Source organism: Ochotona princeps, chromosome 8 (assembly GCF_030435755.1).
Source record: "Ochotona princeps isolate mOchPri1 chromosome 8, mOchPri1.hap1, whole genome shotgun sequence".
Classification (NCBI taxonomy): Eukaryota; Metazoa; Chordata; class Mammalia; order Lagomorpha; family Ochotonidae; genus Ochotona; species Ochotona princeps.
This window is the reverse complement of record NC_080839.1, coordinates 9,134,658-9,158,872: the sequence shown is the minus strand read 5'-3', so window position 1 is coordinate 9,158,872 and position 24,215 is coordinate 9,134,658. Positions and strand designations below refer to the sequence as shown.

Genomic DNA, 24,215 nt, shown 5'->3' with positions numbered 1-24,215 from the left:
CAGCACAGAGCAATCAAACCCAGTTTCCTCTCCCATCAAAAAGCAAAGACCTGTGTCATCCTCCGCATTGTTACTAGGAACAATCGGCAGAGAATAGTGAATGGTTTGGGTTCCGAGAACTACAGGCACTCTGACGTTTTAAGAGTGAGGATGAGAAAGCTAAAGCTTCCCAATGTTACAGGAAACTGGGCAAGGACAGGTCCCTTCAGGAGAGCTCCCGGAGAAGCTGTGACCACACTGTGGGCCTGTGAACACCTCCAGCCATCATAGCCTGCAGACATGGCCTCAGCACACAGAACCAAGACAGAAAATGGACAATGCTGCTCAAGATTAGAGTCATAAGAGGTGCAGTTTGTTTCTTTTTAGATGGCCAGGTTAGAAGGCACTTGAATACTTTTGGTAAGGCATGAATTAATAGTATTGCTCAGAAATTGCTTGACTTGAGGCCACATTTGAGAGGAGATGTGAATTTCTTTGGAGGGGTAGATGTTTGACCCAGCAGTTAGGCCTGGGGCTGTCCACATCACTCTCCGCCAGCCGTGCCGGTGCACCAGCCCGGCTCCAGTTCCTGCATCCAGTTCCTTGTTCATGGGAGGCAGCCATGGGGGCCCAAGGACTGGGTTCCAGTCACCCACATGAGGTGCCTGCATCACACAACTGGGGCGTGTTCTTTTGTTCTTTCTCCCTCTCAAATATATAATTTGAAAATTTCTTATCTATCATCAAGTTACGCAATTAAAATGTTTTTTAACTTGCATGATGAAACTGCATTTAGTTACAACTATACTACGAAATTAATCATGAAATCATAAAGTCTTCCTAATACAATAATTGGTAGACTGATAAAGTAGCAACATTTTCTATCATGAAACCTACTTCTTAACCTATACCCTAAAAAATGTATTTTTCTTTCTAGATAAAAACACAGTTGCTCCTTACTGTCTAGCCACCTGAACCTGCTGTGAAGGGAGTCCTACTTCCTTGTGAATTCAAACAACACGGAAACCACTGCTGGTGTCCTGTGCTCTCCGTGAATTGCATTCTCAAAGTCTCTGCTTCCAGAAGTTTCTTAGGTTGTTTTCCAGCCGTAGGCGATGTTCAGATCTCAGACTAATCTTGCACAGGTCAGACTGCGCCAGGCACAGACTCTTCCCTTGGCTAAGTGCTCCGTTCAATAACCTAGCCAACAAGCATTTTATAAAGCACAGGGAACAGGTTGGTTACTCATCCATGCCTGGCACTCCTACAGGTACAAGGACTTCCTGAAGCCTTGACGGAGGCAGGAAATCAATGACTTCTCTCTCTGGCATTAACCAGCCCCTGGCAACTACCCATCTTACATTTGATGCTCACTGATGTTCGTCAAATGGCAGGGAAATCACGCTAAGGATGGTCAGCTGAGCCTTGCGAGCCCACGGTCCACCAGGACCAGGCAGGGCCACTAGGGTTACTCTGCAAAAGAAAAGAAAGGAAGACATAGGGTGAATGCCTGACATACCACTGGCTCCCCAGGATGGTCTTTTGTTTAACCAACAGAAAAGTGAACAAGAATTAAACAACATCTTCTGGGTTAGGGGTATTTCACAATTCCTCCAGCCCACAGAAGAGAGTTAACTTATACATGTAAAAGTGGGAAGACTGAAAAAATAATAGAAGCTTTTAAGACTTCACATCTTCCATTGGTTGCAAAACAGGCAAAACAGAAGACCATAATTTTTACCTCCACTTTCTGATGTCCTATGCAATGGTTTCATAAGTTCAAGTATGCTATATGAAGCATAATACTAGTAAAAATACAAGTGTGTGCACAAGTTTTAATACTATAACAGTCTATAGTATATGTCTATATGTATGAAACGTACATACATACCATTGTATATGGTGATTATGAATTTATATCCATAAGAATGTGTGTATACATCATTTGATGCAAAATATCTATGCACATGTACATACAATAAACTTCATTTCACATCCTCAAACAGGCACTTGTAGATTGAGCTGGAAGATCAAGCTGATTGTACACTTGGTCTCAGCAGTCCTGGGACTGGCAGTAACACATCCCAGTGTTACTTGTAACTGCTCCAGGGCCTTGCGTTTCCTTTCATCCCTATTCTACATGTAGGGAGAGCTCCTGTCTTAGCGATGGAGTAGACCAGGGAGTGGATTTTGCTCTTAGATTCCACCAAAGGATCTGGAGCAGCACTGTGGCCAGAGCTCAGGCAGCAGCCCAGCATCCTGTGAGGAGGACACTGCCCCATCCTGCAGAGGTAGCCGCCAACAACCTTACCCCTCCTCTATAAAGCGATCCAAGCAGCCTTTTGAATGAGAGAGGCCTCACGCTACCGTAAATCCCTCTGTAGCTGGCATAATGACCCCTAATGACGTGTACACAGTGTAACATCTTTACAACATGTGAATAAGGTGTCTTCTACGTCAATAGGTTTGCAAGTGTGATCCAGGTAAGTGCCTACAGGTGGTTGTGGTTCAATCACGAGTCATAAGGATATGTGACTAAGGGGCTAATGGTCCACACCATGTGATATTACTGGCTGTGAAGGTGGAGGAAGGGGGCCACCAGCTAAGGAATGGGCTGTAGGAGTGGGTGAAGCTGGCACATGGAAGGGAACAGATTATCCCCTGAAGCCTCCAGGAAGAAATACACTCAGCCATCACCCCATCAGAGCCTGCCAAGACCATGTCAGGCTTCTGGCCTACAAAACTGCCAGGTAATAAATTTGTGTTGTTTTCAGTCACAACATTTGTGACTATCTGTTGCAACGGCAACAGGAAGCTAACAGACTGATTTGGGTCAATAAGCAAAAAGCTTCACGGGAGGAGACAATTCGTCCCCTAAAGTGAGTTAGTGCAGTCACCTTGCTTTCTGAGCCCAAGTTAGTGTATCAGGCAGTCAGTGGGCTTCTAAGAGAAGAGAGCAGGAAGAATTTGGAGAACATTTTTTTGGCACTCAAAGTACCCCTCCTTCCCACCACCAAGTTTAGAAAAAAAATAAAAAACCAGAACTCAGGCTGCAGAGACAAGACATAAAGATTTATAAAGAGTGGTAAAAGACACAGAAGATATTTCTTCGTAGCCAATGCCATTGGGGGGCTTGTCCTATTTCTGCACCCATTTCCCAGGACAGGTGCATGCCCATGTATGATGGGAGGAGCCACAAGCTCTGTCCACCCATTTCCTAGGACAGGTGCATGCCCATGTACGATGGGAGGAGCCACAAGCTCTGTCCACCCATTTCCCAGGACAGGTGCATGCCCATGTACAATGGGAGGAGCCACAAGCTCTGTCGTTATTCCAGACAAGCTTCACACGAGCTCTCTCCTTTGCATGTGGAAGAGAGGAGTCGCTTGAGCTTAGAAATAGCCCCTCAGGCCTGCATCCCACTCACTGTGTAAGGAACCAGCGTCACGCGTGGGGACTGTGGCTCAGGGGTAAAGCTGGTGTCTGTGACAGCGGCAGCCTACAGGGATGCCAGCTTGTGTCCTCGCTGCTCCACTTCCGATCCAGCTCCCTGCTAAAGGCCTGGAAAAACAGCAGGAGATGGCCAAGGCTTGGACCTTTGTCACTCACGCAGGAGACCCAGATGAGGGTTCTCACTTCCATGTGGCCCAGCCCTGGCTGCTACTGTCCTCTGATGAGTAAAGCAGCAGGGTGATAAAGCTCTCTCTTCTTCCCTCCATCTCTGCAACGCTTTCAAATAAAATCACTCTTTATAAATATTCACTTATTTTTACTTGAAAGGCAGAATTACAGAGAGAGAGAAGAAGAAAAAGAGATCTTCCATTTACTGGTTCACTCTCCAAATAGACACAATGGCCAGAGCTGGGCTGGTCTGAAGCCAGGAGTCAGGAAATTCTTCCAGCTCTCCAGCAGAGCTACAGGTGCCCAAGGGCCTGAGCTCTCCCCTGCTGCCTTCCCAGGCCATTAACAGGAGCTGGGTCAGAAGCGGAACTTTTAGGACTAGAATTGGTACCTATATAAGTTGCTGGCACCACAGGCAGAGGCTTAACTTGCTATGCCATGGTACACCTCTAATATATATAAATCTTAAAAAAGAGAGAAGAAAGGATCATTTTTAAGAAAGCACTCGAGGAAACACCAGAAAGAGCTTGAATGATGGGACTGCAGGCCACAAAGAATAGGTATAAGAATTCCACTTTCACAAGAACTGTGGGCATTTGTCTTCCCTCACTCCACATCTGTGAATAAGGCATAAGGTGGCATGATATGCAAAGCATGAAGTGTCTGGGCCAATGTGAAAAAATTATTATTTAAAGTCTTACAATGTTGGTGAGAAAAGCAAATGCATAAAAGCTGGGAGCCAGGCAGAATACAAGGACTTTCCTTAGCAATGATCTTCTTCTCCCATGAGAAAGCATGCATGGCTTTGCTCCGAAAGGCATGGGCCACTACAGTGGACAATGATGCTCCCCAGCAGTCACAGTGGGACACAGGCAGCATCAGGACGCTAGATGTTCTAGAGAGATGCTGTGTCCCAGCACGTTACAGCAGTAACTGTGTGATCAGAAAGCAGAATTTACCTGAAGCTCGGGCTCCCTTCCTGGCATTAATCCAAGTGACATAAAATCTGTTTTTTTTTTTTTTTCCCTTGCAGTCCTGGAGAGAAGCAAACTAGGTAACAGACTGTTGGTGAACAGAGTCATGCAGAGTGGTGAGTAACTCATATTCTGAAGCTTCTGCCTGGTCAAGCAGACAGCCGTGTTAGCCACGCGTGGTCACGTGCAGATGGCCATGTCTTCGAGCGGATCCGTGGCATTTATGCCTGAAGTGATTCACCATTGTCTCAAAAATGACATATGCTTGAGGCAGAAGTTTTGTCTGTTTATTTTGAGAGGCAGAGAGAGGGGCAGAGTAAGACCTGCTAGCTAGTTCCCAGCTGGAGCTGGGCCACGCTGGAGCTTGTACACCTGGAACTCAATTCAGGTCTCCCAAGTGTGTGGCAGAGAGTCAACTGAGTCCCGAGCTTCCTACCAGGGTCTGCAGTATCAGATGGCTGGACTGGAACTGGAATGACACTCCCACACGGGCATCCCAACCTGCCCGCACTCACCCCTGACTCCACCCCGCTGAGATCCAGCAACTGCTCTCTGATTTCTTAATGCTATGGTATAAGCACAGATTCCATGGTAGGAATAATTTTCAATGGCTCAATGCAATTATATATTTGAAATAAACCATCATTTGTTTAACCATTTATGTAAAATATAGTTAGAATGTCCAAATTTTTGTATTTTTAAAAATCACACCGTACGACAATACTGAAGGCAAAGTTTGGTATGCTGTTGTTGGCTTTGATATGGGGGTAGGGATATTTCCTCAGGAGTTTCCTGGAATCACCATAACCAGGTCAGCTGACTGGACATTTGAAACTGTATTCCATAACACCAAACTGTATTGCCAAAGACATGTGAGAGCTGCTCTGCACTCCACAGTGCCTGCTGACGGGCCACTGCACCTGAGGCACACCGTGCTGGGCTTCGGAGAACTGCCTTGCTTTCACAACAGGCACGGTTAACCACATCTCTGCCCTGCTTAGGAAAAATGCTGCAGTAGAAGACCAGACGATGGCAAGTCAGGGCACCTGGGTTTGTTCTGCCTTTATTGTATATGCATGTAACCCAGGCTCACAGCCTCAGTAGGATAGTTTTCCCATCTGTGAAATGGGACTAAATCATCAAGATCCTTTCTGATTATAAAATTGCAGTATCTACCAGAAATAAAGAAAACCAAGAATTATACACATTGTAATGTACAGGACCACAACTTGATTTGATCTATACAAGTTAGGTATTCATATGTGGTGGTGGATTTTTGTTGTTTTTTTTTTAATTTACTTTTTATTTATTTGAAAGGCAGAGTTACAGAGAGGGGAGAGACACAGAGAAAGAGATTTTCCATCTGCAAGTTTACTCTTCAAACGGCCACAGTGGCTGAAGCAAGAGCCCTGAGCCTCTTCTGGGTCTCCTATGTGGGTGCAGGAACCCAAACACTTGGGGCATCTACTCCTGCATTCCAAGGCGCATTACCAGGTAGCTGAACTGGAAGTGAAGCAGCTGGGACTCGAACCAGTGCCCATATGGGATGCTGGAGTTGCAGGCGGAGGCTTAGCCTGATACACCACAATACCAACCCTGTGGATTTTCTTTACAAAGAAAACCTAAAAGCATTTCATGTTAATAGCTATTAAAGCCCCCATTTAAACACAAATACACAGACCATTGTCACATCTACAACTGTCAATAGACTCATCAGATTCATTCTAAGGCCATTCCAGGAGCCCTGAGAACTGGCGCACATAGCTTGGGACCTCAGAGCTTGGTTCACTCGGGACCTCAGAGCTCCACTCCTCTGGCCTGCTCTCAGCCGAGGGAGGGACAGAGCTGGTGCTCTCCATGCGACTCCATTCTTATGAACACACATCACTGTCCCCATGTGACATCTAGGGTGACAAAGAGGCCGTACGTGTTCATTTCCACATGTCCAAATGTGAATCAAAAAGAGGGACATAATAATTCCAAGGATTTCGTTCTCCTACACCTGCTTTTTATTGCTGCAGTATAACTGCCACATCCAAAACACACCAGGTGAATTGTCTAGCTCATAGAACTTTGTCCACTGTGCACTTTGGTCTAACCACCCAACACATGACAGTACTTCCACCATCACCCAGAGTCCTCAGCCCCACATCCGGTCAATTACAAAGTATGTCCTCCAACCAGAATGGACTCTGTCACTGCACTCTAGCGTTGCCTCTTCCTGGAAGCATGCATATGGACCATATGGCATGGCTTTCTTGTATATCTGGCTTCCCTCAGGCAGCATGTCTGTGAGATTGATTCATGCTGTCTTGCGCATTAGCTGCAGTCCATTTACTTTTCTGGCCAAGCAGGATTCCATTGTATGGACACACTATGCTTTGCAATCCCAACCATTGGGTATTCACCCCTTACTTTCAGTCTGGGGCTAATAAGTAAGATTGCTGTAGATATTCTCGTATGAGCATTTTTTCAGAAGCTCTTCAAAACATCTTGTTTATTTGTCCAATTATGTGTCCTGTTATCTTTGTGAGACCAAGAAATAATTTCTCGGGGGCCAGAGATTCAAGGCTTTTCTATCTGGCTTTGGAAGATACTTTAATTCACTTCTGTCTTATATTATGCCTCTTTCTGAAAAAAATAGAACAGGGATTGGACCTTGTTTTTGGAAATGCCATTTGCTGGAAGCTGGTCATGCTCATTTGCCTATAGGTGAGGACTGTTTGCAGCTGCTTGTGCCCCACAAAGACCAAGAATGACGACGACACAGGGAGTATACACATCCCTCAGTACTGTGCAGACTGAGACCTCTCAGATCCCCAAATCTGCATCCTGTTGCATGTGTGAAAACTTCTCTGCATTATTTATGCTACTTAATCCAACTTCTCTTGTACAGGGAAACATGACAAAGAGGAGTCTGTCCATGTTCAAAACAGATGAAATTAAAACCAGCTGTCAATCCCCAGCTGACTGGGTGTACAGAAGTGGAGGACTGGCTGTGTGCATGACCCGATCCTCCACAGAACAAACGTCCAGTCTTAGGCTCGAACATGAGGCAGTGGCTCAGAGGCACAGTCTGCAGCAGGCAGGTCTATGCCTTCCCAAAGGACAACACAGTCCACCTGCTCCATCCAGTGAAGAAGCTAACCAGCAAAGAAAGTTGAGAAGAAAGTTTCCCATAGTACCAAGGGTTGCTGTTTATCAATTACACCAGTAAAACAAATCTTACCTTTTCGTCTTCCAGGTATTTAGTGTCCACCGTGTTACAGCCATCTCCATGACAGTGGCGTCATACTCTGGACTGACTGGTGCTGACCGCATCCACCCCTGAGCTGCCATCAGGAGTTTACGCATCTTTCATCTCCAGCATCCAGTAAGACTCCGAAATCCTGAAAGGACAGTTAACAGAAATGGCCATGATGTTCCCCAGGGCATTTTGGATTCTGTTTTATTGATTGATGGATTTAGTTAGTTTTAAAATTAAGCTGTTAGGATGGCCCCTAATCTGATGTAACTGATATCCTTTTTAGAATAATTAATTGTTTCAAAAGAGAGAAAAAAATCATCTTTCTGGATCTCCCACTTGGGTGGCGGAGACCCAAGTTGAGTCATGACCTGCCAACCCGCAGGGTGTGCCGTGTCAGGAAGCTACAGCTGGGAACAGAGCTGGGATTCAAACCCAGACAGGCACAGCAGGCCACAGGCACACCCTGAGATTTAGGGCTTTAAAGGAATAACAACAAACATATGGTGTCCTTGCATCCAACCAGCAACGTTCTTATATCTAAGAATAAATGCCATCTACACTATGACGGCGGCTGTGAGTGGAGACAACATTGGTGCCTCAGTCGCTCTGAAAAGCTGGTACTCTGGGAGACACAGAGAGTCTACCACTCACAGATTCTGCTCTGCTTTTCCTCCTGCTCCTGCCCATCAAGCACCAACTCTCCTGCCCCTGATGCTGGACTCCTCCACCCGCAGTACCCTCCTCACCGAGCTCAGTGCTGTACACAGCAAGCTGCAGCCACCTTCCCTAAACCAACGCCCTCCACAGCTCTAAGCACGTCAGCCTTCCCAGCCCCCGTGGTCTCCATACCTCCTACATTCAGGGCTACCCAGAATAGGGCATCCTTGGCCACATTCCTTCTCATTCAAGAGCTCTGCTTGGAGCTCTTACCTACACTCAGGACTGTCATCTGCATCCCAGTGATATTCTTCATGCCCCATTACTACTCGTCAAGTACTAAAACAGCCCACCACACACACACACAAACACAATGTGTTAGAGAAATAAATCAAAGCAGTACGAGTCAAGAATTTTTTGTAAGATTTACTTATTTTTATTACAAAGTCAGATATACAGAGAGGAAGATCTTCTGTCCAATGATTCACTCTCCAGTGAGCACAACGGCCGGTGCTATGCCAATCCGGAGCCAGGAGCCAGGAACCTCTTCCAGGTCTCCCACATGGGTGCAGGGTCCCAAAGCATCAGGCCATCCTCGACTGCTTTCCCAGGCCACAAGCAGGGAGCTGGATGGGAAGTGGAGCCACTGGGACTAGAACTGGCGCCCATATGGGATACCGGCACGTTCAAGGCGAGGACCTTAGCTGCTAGGCCACGCTGCTGGGCCCAAGAGTCAAGCTTTGAATACAAGGCTATCTGATTCCAAAGTCCTTGGATGAAAAAATTCACTGATGTCTCCCAAACTGAAGATGGGTGATGAATGGCAAGTCACAAGCCTGTCTGGCCAAATGTCTGCTGCATAATTCTACGTGGATTAACCAGTCAAACCCTCTTTTCCTGGTTATCTCACAGGATGGCCTCCCCCACAGCTGTGGCACACAAGGCGCAGCGCCCAGGTGATGCCCTTCCACGAGATGACCTGTAGTCCAAGGCTCACCAACCTCCCAATGCCAGCCCCAACAGTCTGCTCAGCTGCACGGCCTCTTACCTAGGAGCATCTTCTGCCTGTGGACAAGAGCCCGTGGGAGCTGCAAACCCCCCTTGTGCAGCACCCAGGGCATCCAGACTCTCCTACGGCCTCCAGGAGATCCTTAGGAACTTTTTCTTACAAAATCAGCCCAACTCTTCTGACATGGCTACCTGTCTCTTTCTCTCACATACTGCTTCCCCAGAGGTAGCTGGCTTTCCCTGTTCACCCAATGGCTATGGGTTCAAGAAACACATTTTCTGTAGCTTATCGGGGTCCTTCTTGTTATTTGGGTGAGAATAATGCTATTTACAATGTCCTGTTTTCTCACTGGAAGTGGCATTTTTTTTTCACTCACTTTACTTTTGATGAATTGAATTTTTATATATTTTATTAATTTATTTATTAATCTCTCTTTCCATACTATGTACTTTCAACATCTTAGATAAAAAAAAAATCTTTCCTCATTTCTATTTATAGATAATTCCTAGTATTTCCTTTCAAACATTTTATAAATTCGCTTTTCACATTTTACATTAGTAACATAAATATTTTTTGTATATGGAAAAGGGTAAAGATTTTCCCCTAAATTTGGACTACCTACCAATTTAATAATCTCCTGGTATCATTTATTGTCTTGTGTTTTCTCACATTAAAAAATTAAGTGTGCATATATGAATGAACCTGTTTCTAATGCCTATATTCTGTTTCATTAGTCTAACATAGCCTTCCATCAGCTTGTTTACTCCCCAAATGCCCTCAAAATGCGGCAGGGCCAAGCTGAAGTCAGAATCCCAGAGCTTCCCCTGAGTCTTCCACATAGGTACAGGGGCCCAAGCACTTGCGCCATTTTCTCGTGGCTTTCCCAGGCACATTGGCAGGAAGCAGGTTACGAAGCGGAGCAGCCAGGCTGTGAACCAGTGCCCATGTCACAGGCCGAGACTAAACTTGCTATGCCACAATACTAGTCCCAAGTATTTTTTTTTTAATGTATTAATGAGGAGTACATATGTCTATACCAAGTCTGTAAAACTTGGCTGAAAATTTCAAGTCAAACATAGGTGAATTGACTATATTATATTACAATGTCTTTCGTAGAGCTCCTATAAAAATTACATTACTTGAAATCACAAACTCAAGAAAAACTGCCTCCCCAGCCTCAAACAGAAACCTCGCCTCCCCTAACATAGGGCCTTATCTTAATAGATTTGAGACGCTGTCTTATGAAACATTCTGCTTTATCTAGAACATAGTATTTGAATTTCAAATGCATGAACCTTATTTTTGTTGCTGTGTATTTTTAATCCCATTGCACTAAACATTTACAGGTACACTATTTTACAAGCAAAGGTTACTCACTGTGGACATGAAGACTATCAACAAGACTTGAAAGCAAAAGAGGTATAACAGAAATCCTGCCTCTGCTTCTTTCTCCCTGAGTCACATTTAGGATTTAAGCAAGGCAGTACCGGAATTCCTAGGAGACCACTTCAATTCTCCCCAATCCAGAAAGAGGCTGAGGTTTCAATCGAGTCCCTGAGTTTATCAAAGACAAAACATCATTTCTTCATTTTTTTTTCTTGGCCCTTTTTTCCTTCTTCTGGAGTTCCAATGCCAAGTAGAGTGTACCATTTCACATTGTCCCACAAGTTTCAGAAACTTGCTTCATTTTTAACCTTTTTTTAAAAAAGATTTATTTATTTTATTACAAAGTCAGATATACAGAGAGGAGGAGAGACACAGAGGAAGATCTTCCGTCTGATGATTCACTCCCCAAGTGAGCCGCAACGGCCGGTGCGCACTGATCCAAAGCTGGGATCCAGGAACCTTCTCCGGGTCTCCCACGAGGGTGCAGGGTCCCAAAGCTTTGGGCCATCCTCGACTGCTTTCCCAGGCCACAAGCAGGGAGCTGGATGGGAAGTGGAGCTGCCGGGATTAGAACCGGCGCCCATATGGGATCCCGGGGCATTTAAGGCGAGGACTTTAGCCACTAGGCCACACCGCCGGGCCCCATTTTTAACCTTTTAAAAATCTGTTCTTTGATTTGAGTAATGTCTATTTCTGGGAATCTATTCGTAATTCCACTAACTTTTTAGACACGTGTAACTTGTTGCTGAGCCTGTCTAGCTATTTTGAATTCAAGCATTTGTAATCATCATCTCTAGAATTTCCATGTTTCAGTCTTTTTGTTATTAAAGATATAATATTTTTCTGCAATTATTTAATTACAACTTCATTTAATGTTAATTTAAATGTTACCTTTATTGGGCTGTTTGAGAAATAAAACAGAATGCATACATTCCAGTTTTTATCCTTGATTTCTGGGTTTCTTATCCACAGCACTATAATTAAAATGCCCAATGCCCTGGTAGCCAACAGAGGCCAAATGTCAAGGTCTATTTTTTGACCCCTATCCTACCTGTCTTCCTCACTTTTTTTTTATTTATTTAAAAGTTTTATTGGAAAGTCAGGTTTACAGAGAGAAGGAAAGACAGAGAGAAATAGCTGTCTGCTGTCTCACTCCCCAAGTGGTCACAACGGCCAGAGCAAAGTCAATCTGAAGCCAGGAGCCAGGAGCTTCTTCCAGGTCTCTCACATGGGTGCAGGGTCCAAAGGCTTTGGCCCATCCTCCGCTGCTTTCCCAGGCCACACACAGGGAGTTGGATGGGAATTGAAGTAGCTGGGATACTCACTGGAGCCCATATGGGAACCTGGTGCATGCAAGGTGAGGACTTTAGCCACTGGACTACCGTGCTGGGCCCCCACTTTGTTTGAAATAACACAGATACGATGATGCTTATCAGTTCCTACCCAAAAGCACCAACACCTTCCTTAGCCTTCGCTAACTGCTCGTGACGTCATGCATCTCCAGCTCTCTGCAGAAGCGTCCACTTCAAAAACAAGATGAATATTTTAGACGACAGAACATCAGGTTCATTCCTGAGCTGCCTGAAAAGCCTGAGATAATGGACTTGAGAGCATGTGAGTCATCTAGGGAACTCACTTAATGAGGAACCGTTGAAGTTCTAATTTTCTTATTCTCACAAGCCTTGATCCGGCTTTTCTGGAACGTGACTCACATAATTTACAGGCCTTTGCATTGAAAGTTAAAAGATGCTTCAAGAGGTTCATGGAAAATGGAATTAACAGACATGTTCATTTTGATGCAGAAGTGTTCTAAAATCTATAATTTTTTTCTATAACAGTCATTTGCCATGATCTTACAGACCCCTTGCGTGGACAGATTTCAAATGCTTGCACCAAAATAAATGTGTCTTTTAATTTGCTTTTCTGTGGCATTTCTGAAGTGCCCTTATCCAAGTCATGACTCTAGAGTCCCAAACTTCAGCAGCTGCCTGATCATCAAACGTTCTTGGGTTACTACTGTTGCCTTAAACACACAAAGAACTTCAATCTAGCATTTTTCACAAGCCTAAATAATGATTTCATCCAATTACAATAGGGTTTAGTAGTTTAGTAAGCTTATTTTATAAGCTTTGCTAGGAAAAACAGAAAAAGGTAACAATACTGGAAAATACACTAAGAAAAATACATTGCCATTGAATATTCCTGTGCATATACAACTTATAATGCAACCTCTAACAATAAATTAAGCAATTGTGGATTTTACTTTTGTTTTTTTAAATAGAGAGAGCAGGTGAATAAACTCTCACCTGCTGGTTCGTCCCCTGAAGACTCAGTCACCGGGGGCTGGGCCAGACTCCGATTCAGGAACTCGACCCCAGACTTGCAGGTGGGTGGTGGAGACCCCATCAAGCTGCCGCCCAGATTCCACCCGAGCAGCGGCTGGAATCAGAAGCCATATGGGGCACTCAAAAGCAGATATCCTGACATGGAATGCCAGTATTTCAACCAGAGTTTCAACTGAAATGCCAAACACCAGCCTCCTGCTCAATCATCCCTAGTTTAAAGATCCCAACTTCTCCAAACTCTGAAACCCTTAGAGTGCCAACACAACACTCAACAGGTTCAACATTTTGGAGGATTTTTGATTTTCAGATGAGGGATGCTGGACTGGGGAAGTCTATGCAAATATTTCACAGTCTCACACACTTGGTCTCCGGCATTTTAAAGGAGTACTCAACCTGTGCAATTAAGTATTTTCAAAAGAAATGTAAGGTAACTTTCATGAACGTACACAAGGGAATTCAAGCTTAATAAGTTCACGGAAGAGGCTGGCATGGCGGTACAGGGAGTACTCAGCCTGGTTCAAGTCCTGGCTACACCACGCTTCTCGTTCAATTTCCTGCTAAAGAGCCTGGGAGGCAGTAGATGATGGCCACACACTTAAGCTCCTAGCCATCTATGTGGGAGACCCAAGCGGAGTCTCTAGCTCCTGCCTTCATTCTGGCCCAGCAAACCGGGGTGAGCCAGCAGATGGAAGGTACCTCTGTGTGCGTGTTATCACTTGCCTTTCAAATAAATAGATCAAATGCCAAAAAAGAGCAAAACTAGCAGAAAATACAATTGGCGTTTCTACCTAAATGCATGGATGCTGATTTACCTCCTACTTAGATCCACAATATGTTTTCTTAAGGGAAATAGGATTTCCCCACTAAAAGAGATCCTGACAATCACTCCAATGATACTACACACCAAAGTCCAGCTTTACAAAAGCCAGGATCTGTCCTGAGTGACGTACTGACTCAGCAGGGTGGCATGGAAAAGTGGCAGGAAAGCAAATTAGCAAATAATCTTAGATGCCTCCTCGTCTCTCTACCCTAATACACATGCTCAGTTTGATAAAAACACTTGGCCTTGATTTTTCTCTTCAACTACTTACTTGTTCCCTTCCTAATGTTAGTATGCTTCCTTTCAGTTTGTATAAGTAACTGAGCAAATATACAGAAAATTGTTCATGCAAGAAGACATTACATTAGGGCACAGTAAGAAGTGATAAATGATAAGCATATATTGCCACATAGGTGCAATAAAGATGAAATATGACAAGCAAAAGACGAAAGGGACAGTAGCAGCCAAACAATAAAATTAGAATTCTTAATCTTGGTCATGGAACACTGACATTGTTTGATGTTGATTACAAGCTAGCAGAGAGGTGAGAGTAAATATCTTAGGCTTTATAAGTCAAGAAGAACACTGCAGGACATTGGGCAGGTATCTGTAAAACAAGAGACAACAAGTCTCCACATATTTGATTGATATTCCAGTCTTGTCTATCTGGCACATGTTTTGTAATGCAGGTTTTCAAATGAGACAAGTGGAATTCTGTTTGGGGGATGATAACATTTACTTTAATGAGGTTTCCAAGCTAATCTTTCCTATCATCAAAATAAATTAAACATGCTTATCTATTCATTATGATCTATAACGAGATTTTATTTCATCTTTGACAATGCATGTAGGAACTGTGAATTGCAGGTATCCGTAAACAAGAAAATGATTTTAAGCTTAACATCTTCACTGCGTGAAAAACATTATAGAATTCTACCACTTTCTTCTCATATTTCCCTTTATGTCATATACCCAACGTGAAATAAAAGTACATCTGTAGATTACTCATTTCCAATTAAAAGATTAGGCCAAAGGCCTCAAATGCACAGTTCAATACATTTCTTTATTTAAGATGTATTTATTATTATTGGAAAGGCAGATTTACAGAGAGGAGAGACTAAGATCTTCCACCTGCTGGCTCACTCCCCAAATGGTCACAATGGCTAGAGCTGAGCCGATCTGAACTTCCTCCAGGTCTCCAACATGGGTGCAGGGTCCAAAGGCTTTGGGCCATCCTCCAATGTTTTCCCAGGCCACAAGCTGGGAGTTGGAATGGAAGTGGAGTAGCTGGAATAGGAGTTGGTGCCCATATGGGATGTAAGTGCTTGCAGGGGAGAATTAGCCAATTGAGACATTGTGCCAGCTGCCACAGTTTAATACTTTAAAAAATGTGCAATATTCCTTTGGAATTTCTGGAAATTCAGAGAAATGCTACTGGAAGTATGAATTAAGCATGGAAAATATGCCTACTATGAATGTGCAAGAATAGATATACTATATTCACACTTTGTTTCTTACTAGTTCAGTCAGCCAATGCAGGTTCCTGGATTTCCTTTCTTTTCTAAGATTTATTTTATTGGAAAGGCAGATTTATAGAAAGAAAAAGAGGTAGAGATAAAAAACCTTCCATCTGGGCCCGGCGGCGTGGCCTAGCAGCTAAAGTCCTCGCCTTGAAAGCCCCGGGATCCCATATGGGCGCCGGTTCTAGTCCTGGCAGCTCCATTTCCCATCCAGCTCCCTGCTTGTGGTCTGGGAAAGCAGTTGAGGACGGCTCAATGCATTGGGACACTGCACCCTCGTGGGAGACCCGGAAGAGGTTCCTGGTTCCTGGCATCGGATTGGCGCGCACCGGCCGTTGCAGCTCACTTGGGGAATGAAACATCGGATGGAGGATCTTCCTCTCTGTCTCTCCTCCTCTCTGTATATCCGGCTTTCCAATAATAATAAATCTTTAAAAAAAAAAAAAAAAAAAAACCTTCCATCTGCTGATTCACTCCCCAGATGGCCACAATGGCTAAAGGTTGAGACAATTTGAAGCCAGGAGCTTCCCATAGGTCTCCCACATTAGTTCAGGGTCCCAAGGTCTTGGGCCAACCTCTACTGCTTTCCCAGGCCACAAACAGGGTGCTGGATGGGAAGTGGAGCAGCCATTGCATGAACCAGAACTCACATGGGGTCTTGTGTTTGCAGGGGAAGGATTAACCAATGGAGACTTCACGCTTGACCCAGGCTCCTGAATTTTCTAAGCAATAATTATACACAGTTAGGTTTCAGTCTTTCATCGTTAATAGTCTGTACCCTCATTTGCTTTTGCTTTAATATTGCAAGAGTAATGACCATGGATGATTTCCTTTTATTTTCTAATTTAAGAGCATGGTTTAATGTTTAAACAGACTGTATGTTCAAACTTCTGACAAAGAATGTCAAGTTCTGTCAGTTCTATTCCTTGCTTTCACAGTGGCTTATTAATAAATCAGTGTTGATTTAGAATGTTCTTCCAGAATCTGAGAGATTATATGTCTCATACATCCTCCAGCTTGCAGTGATTATAAATGAAAGCTGTGGCTACGACCGAATTATCTTTACAGTCTTAGGCTAAGTGGTCTTGACTCGAACTCTTTTATTCTGCTGGACTAAACATGCTAAGAAATGTAACTAGGTACATACATACATTTAACTACATATCCAAAACTAGTCTATAATTTTTTTCTGTGAGTTTTATATGATTGTAACATCAAGTTTATACTAATCTTATAGACATCAATCTGCCCACATTCGTTATCTAAAACGAGACAGAATACAGCCTTTATGGAAACTTGCTTGATCTTCGTGTCTTTTGTTAGCAAGAGGAACGCCCTGCACATTATTCCAACTTCTTTTAGGTGATTGGTCTACTTCAGGCCTTTGTGTCTTCCAGAATCAATTTTGATAGTTCCTATTTTCTTAGAAATCATCCTTTTTATGTAGACCTAAGACACTCTTTTATACTTTCATTCCTGCAATTAATGCTTCTGCCTCATTCCTAGCACTTTTCCTTCCTGTGTTTTTACTTTTTTCCTCATCACAGGTGCCAAAAATTTTGGCATTTACGGGTCTTTGTAACGAACCAGCTACTGCAGTTGGTTGGGGGAGAGGAAAGATAAATAAATAATATACACACCGCAGTCGTTGTAAGAAGCTAGATACTCCACAGAAACAAGACAGTCTTTAGGACAGACAGGATGGAGCCAGGTAGGGTTCTTTTCTTCCCTTCCTGGATGAAGTCCCAGAGGCAAGCTTCAAACCGTGTCCCAGCACAAGGTGCTGGGTTCTCATCTCCAGGGCCTCAGCTACCTGAGTTTTTCCTGCCCGATGAGAAGGGTAAGGCAAACGGGAAACTCCCCAAGGTTCTGGAAGATCCACATCTAGAGGGGTGCCCCTGGGCCCTGACACCGGCCCACCGACCTGGCTGCCAAGTTACCACTGAAGCCTGAACAACGCTCCGTGGCCTTGCAAACCCAGCCGCCGACGTTCACGCGGGCCAACAGGCGTGCGCCCACTTATCCACGTTCAGGGCCTGATGGCACCTGAGCGCCGCGGCCTGTAGACTTCGCGTCAGGCCGGCCAGCCCAAGCAGCCGTCACTCGGCGGGGAAGTGCGTCTCCAGCAGCCCGGTTCAGCACCACGTTGACGCGCCACATCTCCACGCAGCGCTTGCAGACGGTGGGCCCGCGCCGGCAGCCCAGCAGGTCGCGGGGCGCAGGCGAGTTCGGCCGCCCCTCGCCCGGCGGGGGTGAGCGCGCAGCAGGCCGACTCCTGGGCCCCGGTCGCCCGCAAGCTCCGCGAGCTCCTCGGGCCGCAGCGCCCCAAACCGCGCAGCCCCGCGGGGCGCGCCCAGGGCTCGGGGAGGCGGCCAGCGCGGGCCAGCGCGTCCCCCAGCCGCAGGCACGCACAGGCCGCGGTCGGGCTGCCCCAGCCCGGCCAACAGGGAGCGGAAGAGTTCGGCTGCCAGCTCCTAGTCGCCCTTCTCTACTGGACCAAGGGTTATCCGCAGTCACAGCCGGGACCCCGGCGGAGCAGAGGTGGGCGGGAGGAAGAACGCTTGGCTGTGGAGAGCCGGGCAGTGGGAAGCGCAGCCGCTGCCAGGGCGGCCAACCTCCACAGCCACCCCGGGCACCATGCCACCCAGCGCGGCGTGGGCGGCCGGCCGCCAGCTGTCACCTATCACGAAGCGTGATTGCCTGAATCCGAGCTAGGGATGCTTGACCTGCTCCGTTTCTGTGGCGGTCCTCTCCAGAGTCTGGCATCCCCAGCTCTGGTTCAGGAAAACCTCTTCTGTGACTGGGGCTCCCGAGGCAAGCTCTGAAGGAACCTCTCAGCAGGAGGGGACTCTGAGCGGAGCTCTGAATGTCGGGATGTTTTGGAAACTCAAATATTATGGGAGAACATGAAGCTGAGAGGAGGAAGGATTTGAGAAATGGGTCCTTGATGAGGAAGCAGTCACGGAATTGTTTAAAATGTTTCCTCACAGGTTCTGTGGGAGGGTGCCAACAGCACCTTTCATGCAGGAGCGAGGATGAATTTAAATCCTGTGCACATTCGCCAAGTTTTACAAGTTTCCCTCCATAGGGATCCTGTCTGACAGTGAGGCCTGAGTTAGCTTCAAGTGGGCCTGACCTCACTGGCTCCTGCTGGACAGAAACAAATACTCTTGGCGTGAGGGGTCGCTTCAACATCGGCCCTAAAACTGAGGAGACTCCAATCATTTCGTATCTGCTGCCACTTTAAGTAGTTGCTTCCCAAGGTTTCAGTTCCTTGAAGTTTAGGTTTCTCTCAGGCTTTGGTTCCCTTAAGTGTTAGCTTCATTTCTGTGAGTTTTGGGCTGTTTAGTTCCACGCCTAATTTCTGTCCCCGACACCCCTATCCACCAATCCCTTGTGGTCCCATATCCCTGGTCCCATCTGTTATTTAAAACACTTCAAGTTCTTACGTTATTACGCGCAGCTAATTCCCGCAGTCTAGTTCTTTTACCGTGAGCCGAAGACACCAGACGCAGCGAGGCACTGTAGAAGGTTTAATTCCAGCTGGGCAGGAACGGAAGCAGGTAGTGGGAGATGAGGAGAGTGGGCGGAAGGGGTAGGCCGGAAGGAGGAGAGCAGAACCGCACCTGGGGGCTCTTTAAGGCATTCAGGTGAGTCCACAGGGGTGGGGTGGGTATTGGGAGGGATTGAGGGCAAGCCCCCAGCGGATTGGTGCCTGGAACTGTCACAGGTGATTGCCTAAGGATGATTGGTCAGTGGGCGGGGTTGGGGAAGGGGCTGAGAGATGGGGGTGGGATTCTCAGGTGAAATGCTGGGTTACAGCTGATAGGTGAGGTGAGCTGCTGGACTGGCAAGAATTTCGTGAGCTGTGAGGAGAAGGAAATGGCGCAGGGTCCAGGGTGGCATGGCGAAATAACTCCTTACATTCCTCCCTTGTGTTACATATAAAGGAAAAAGGGTGTTGTTCTCTATGGCTTCTTCCAAGCTGAGTTTGGGCGCAGTGTACTCTTGCCAGTGGTTGCACCCTGGTAGGAGGAGTGGATAAAGTCCTCGCTTGCCTTGGGCGCCAGTTTGTATCCCGGTACACCACTTCCCATTTAGCTCCTTACTTGTAGCTTGGGAAAGCTGTGGAGGATGGCCCAAGGCACCCATGTGGGAGACCCGGAAGAAGCTCCTGGCTCCTGGCTTTGGATCAGCTCAGCTCCTGCCGTTGTGGCCACTTGGGGAGTGAACCAGCAGATGGAAGATCTTCCTCTTTTTCTCTCCTCCTCTCTGTATATCTGACTTTGCAATAAAAAAAAAAAAATTAACCTTTAAAAAAGTTTTAAAAAATAATAAAATTGTAGAAGAGTACACACATCTGTGAACAGAATAAATCATTGAGCTTGTGTATTTTAAATTGGTAAATTTGTGGTATGTGAAGTGCCTCACTAAATCTATAAAATTCTTTTCACAAAAGAGCTACTTTTCAAATATATGCAAAATTTGAAAAATTCCTAATCCACACAAGAAATTTCTACAAAATTTCAAAAATTATTATGCCCCAGTCCAGATTTATAAGTCATGGGGTTTTGGTAGTCATTGAAATAATTGAACTAGAAAATAAAACACAAAATTCTAGCAATTATACTTTGTTAAAAAGGTATGAAAATGTCTAAAAGGAATTTCAATGTAGATTTAAGAACTTCAGAACTAGAAAACAAGAGATGTACAACTCCAAGATTGTATCGAAAGAAAAAAATATAGCACTCTATTTTTCAAGGATTGCTCATAATTTATGATCAGTGGCACTTTCTGGCATTACTATTGATGTGCTCTTATATAAAGATATTTGTTTGCTCAAGAATTTTACTGCATTTCCGCTTTGTTGTGTTGCTTAACTGTCTGGGAATTCTTAATTGTGTGTTATTCGTCGTGAGGTTTGAGGTTCCCTGACCACACAAGTAGCTACTGTTCTACAGTCCCTTGCCTGCAGTGTCGTAGGGGGAAGGAGGAAGACTCGCTGTTCTCAACCCCAAAGTGAAGAATAAAGCCAAAATATTCTACTTCCATGATGGAATTCTGTAGTTTTAGTAATATTCTAAAGCTTTTGGGACCTTTCTCATCATAAGTACATTTTTAACCTGTATCATCTCCTAAATGCTAAAATTTGAGGAAATATCATGCACAGTATGACATCGCAGGATGGGACCTGACATTATTATTTCTGTTGAAAAACCTAAGGAGTACACGGGGCAAAGCAATCGATCATTTCCCAAGACAGTGAAAGAACAAAAGTGAGGTATTTTGAATATGGAAGCTTTTGTAGTAATCAGAGAGTTAAGATGCCAGCTCCCAGGTGTGCAAGGAGGGTTTGTTCAACATTCTCACCACAGCACTTAGATAGCAATTAGGCCAAAAGCACATGCAGAGCCCCAATTGAGGGTTCTCTAAGTACCAAAACTGAATGACAGAGGTTAACATTACTGCATTTGCCCACTGGCCCTTGGAAGACAGCTTTTAACTGTTAAAGTAAATTACTACCATTTATTTATTTGATAAAGAGAGAGGGAAAAAGAGCGAGAGAATCTTCCAGCTGTTGGTTAATTTCCCAACTGTCTGAACATCCAGAGCTGGACCAGGCCAGGACCAGGAGTCCATAACTCAGTTTGGTTCTCCCATTTGGATGGCAGAAGCCCAACCACTTGAGCCATCACCATTCTCTCCCAGAGTATGTACTTGCGGGAAGCTGGAGTTAGAAGCCATAACTGGATACCAGACAGGAATGGGACATGAGCCTCTCAATGGTGTCTTCACCATAACGTTAAATGTCTGCCATGGTATTTTAAATCATGGCATAGGCTTTACAAGGTTAGAAAATAAACTGTGGGAAACATCTGTTGCATTCATAATACAGGTGCATAAAGAACAGGAGTTGGTGTGAATTTGTGTGTGAAGTCACCATCAGTCATTCATCGGCTCAGATCATGCTGCCGTGGGAGCTAATGGAGTCATTGGCTAAGCAGTAATGAGGCTATTGACTGAACAAAAGCCCTGTGGTCTTTCACCTCCTTGGGAGCTGCCCAAGCCTGAACACAGTGTAACCGTGAAAACTTCTCTCAACAGAGTCTTTCCATATGTCCCAGCAAGTTTTTTTTTTTTTTTTACCAAGAGGTTCTTAAATATGCAGCCCTTAAGTACCTAGATGCTAGTTTTCTTCTGCAGAATCATCTAGAATCAAGATAAAAAAGAAATTACAGATATAAAGCAATCCTACCCACTTCTATATAACATTCGCAGCTCTGTCTACACCTAGCAGTACCTATTTCTCAGATTTTTGTCCTGCATGCCATTAGAGAGCTGTGACCACCAAGGCATTCCTTGGTGCTGTGTTCACATGGACGTCCCCATAGGTATTTTAAGAAACCATCTGCCCTCGTGTGCACACAGCCAAGGCCAGCAGGAGGCTGGAGCTTCTCTCTCTAGTAGCAGATATCAAAATGGTGCCCACTCTGCATGTCACAGCACAGGTAGTAAGAAGGCAATCCATGTGGCTAGCACTAAACTTTTGAAGAAGGAACAGCCCACAGTTCTTTTCTGTGCCAAGAATGGAGACTGTTGCTGAGGGCTTCAGAAAAATCTCCCTACATTATATGCATGAAGATGCTTCACAAAGTTCATGGAAAAATAGAATTGAAATTAAGATAGTGCAAAAAAAAATGTTAAAATCCACACGTGAGGGGTCCTTAGGAAGCTCGCTGAAAATGCATGCATCCTTGTATGTACATAAAGCTTTTGCTACAAATCTTAATGTTTCTTACATTCTTATGAAACAAGAAAAGCTTTCTAGAGAAGAATTAACTGACTTGCAACTTAGCGCAACTGTTGCATAGAAAAACAGCTCACAGATCCCACACGCAAAACCCTGGGATGGTGTTTCCCTGATGCTCATGAGGATGCAATTCCAGACAGGCATAGAGAGACTGTTTCTGGAAGTCCCGCCAGGCTCTGGGAATGCATTCCAGCCCAGTCAGAGGGATGCTCCGTGACACCGTTGTTGCTGCTTCATGTGAGGACAGCTTACACCAATAGATGGCTGCTTTGGACTCACAGGAAATCCTTGTGGAGCAACTGTTTTAGGGGTTATCTCCAGCAGGTGGTTACCTGTCACAGTGAAATCACACCAAAGCAAGGGATTCCAGATCTAAAACCCGCCACTGCCAGCACCAACATCCTTTAGCCTGCAGCCTCTTCCCGGGAATTGCCTTCTAAGAAGGGATGTTCTGTGCTGTTTGCTTTCAGAGTTTGTGAACAGATCAAGATGAGCACATTTCCATTCCCACAGTTCTCTCAGAGTTTTGGCAGTTTCTTTGTGGACTGGATCTGTTCTCTGCTTCACCTGATTTTTAGCAGAATCTGACCCTGGCAGTCATGGGCCCTGATCTCAGGCAACTCCCAGAAAAACCTTAATAGGTTTTCAAAAGGGAGAAGCCGGTGTAGCAAGAGCTAGTGCAGGAAACAGCGTCCTCTAGAGGAAGAAGGCAGAACAGCCAATGCAGAACCAGTGGTCCAAAGTTCTACACAGCTGGAAAACGGGTATTCTCACATCTGCCACACTATTAGTCTTCTTTGTGTACAAAATGCAATAAAGGTATGATATTTTGGAAACCTTATAATTCAATGACCACTTCTGATTTACTCAAAGTGGTCACGTTTCCAGGTTTAGCAGTGACAGGAATGCTGGACTTGTGCAGCACCAGGTGCTCGATGGGAACGACTCGCGCGTCCTCCTGCACTGTGCAATGGAGGAGACTCACCACTCTGCTCCTCTGCATGTTGGTGGTCTGGGTGCGCCCTGCCCTTCTGGTCTGGGTGCAGGTGTTCTCACCATTCCCCAGGGTGGCCCCTGACCTGAAAGTCCAGAGTTTATGTCATCATTACCCACTAACTGAAGACTAGAAATATTTTGGGGGTATTTCTTTAGAACGATAATTCTGGTTTCCAGATGACTTCTCAGTGTAATTGGCCAAATTCTTTCATTCTACTTGTAACATGGGAGTGGGGTGCAGTTTTGCCTTTTGAATCTTGCTCAAGAGGGGAGAATGAGGCATGGAAGCTAAGACTTCCTTGGAATGCCTCATTCCACATTGAAGTGACAGGGTTAGATTCCTGGCTCCAGTTTCCTGCTACTGTGCACCATGGGAGCAGCAAGTCATGCTCGAGTACCTGAGTCCCTGTCATCCACAGGGGAGGCCCAGACAGTTCCCAGCTCCTGCCTTTGAGCCGGACCATCCTGGATAGTGCAGGCATTTGGGGAGTGGACTGACAGAACATCTCTGTCTCTGCATCTCCCTCCCTTTCCAGTAAAATGAAGATAAAAATAAATACGTTTGCTCAAGGCAGCAGCATCCATTTTCTTTCCATGTAAACAAACAAAAGCCCTACCTGTGACTCAGTAATCCTGTGCCTAAATATCCAAGAGAAAAGGCAACGTCCACACAGATAGGCAAGTGCTCCCGACAGCATTATGCATAAGCACCAAACACTGGAAAGCATCCCAATAGGCGCCCAAGGGTGAATGGGTGAAGAAAATGTAGTCTATTCATAGGATGAAGTACCAGTCAGTGGCAAAAGTAGATGTTAACGCACAACATGAAGATGAACCTGAAAAACTACAC

The 24,215-nt window shown here is 45.2% G+C and overlaps 1 protein-coding gene across 1 annotated transcript; it reads right to left on the bottom strand.

Moving 5' to 3' along the window:
- Positions 1-1,383: 1,383 nt before the first annotated feature.
- On the bottom strand, positions 1,384-23,372 carry LONRF2 (LON peptidase N-terminal domain and ring finger 2). The gene is given in 13 exon segments (XM_058668309.1): positions 1,384-1,452; positions 4,560-4,631; positions 4,633-4,719; positions 7,804-7,963; positions 10,925-10,964; positions 10,967-11,041; positions 13,180-13,312; positions 17,568-17,693; positions 17,695-17,730; positions 17,832-17,917; positions 17,920-17,968; positions 17,970-18,046; positions 23,237-23,372. Coding segments are annotated over 13 exon segments (1,146 nt in total).
- Between the last annotated feature and the right edge of the window lie 843 nt (positions 23,373-24,215).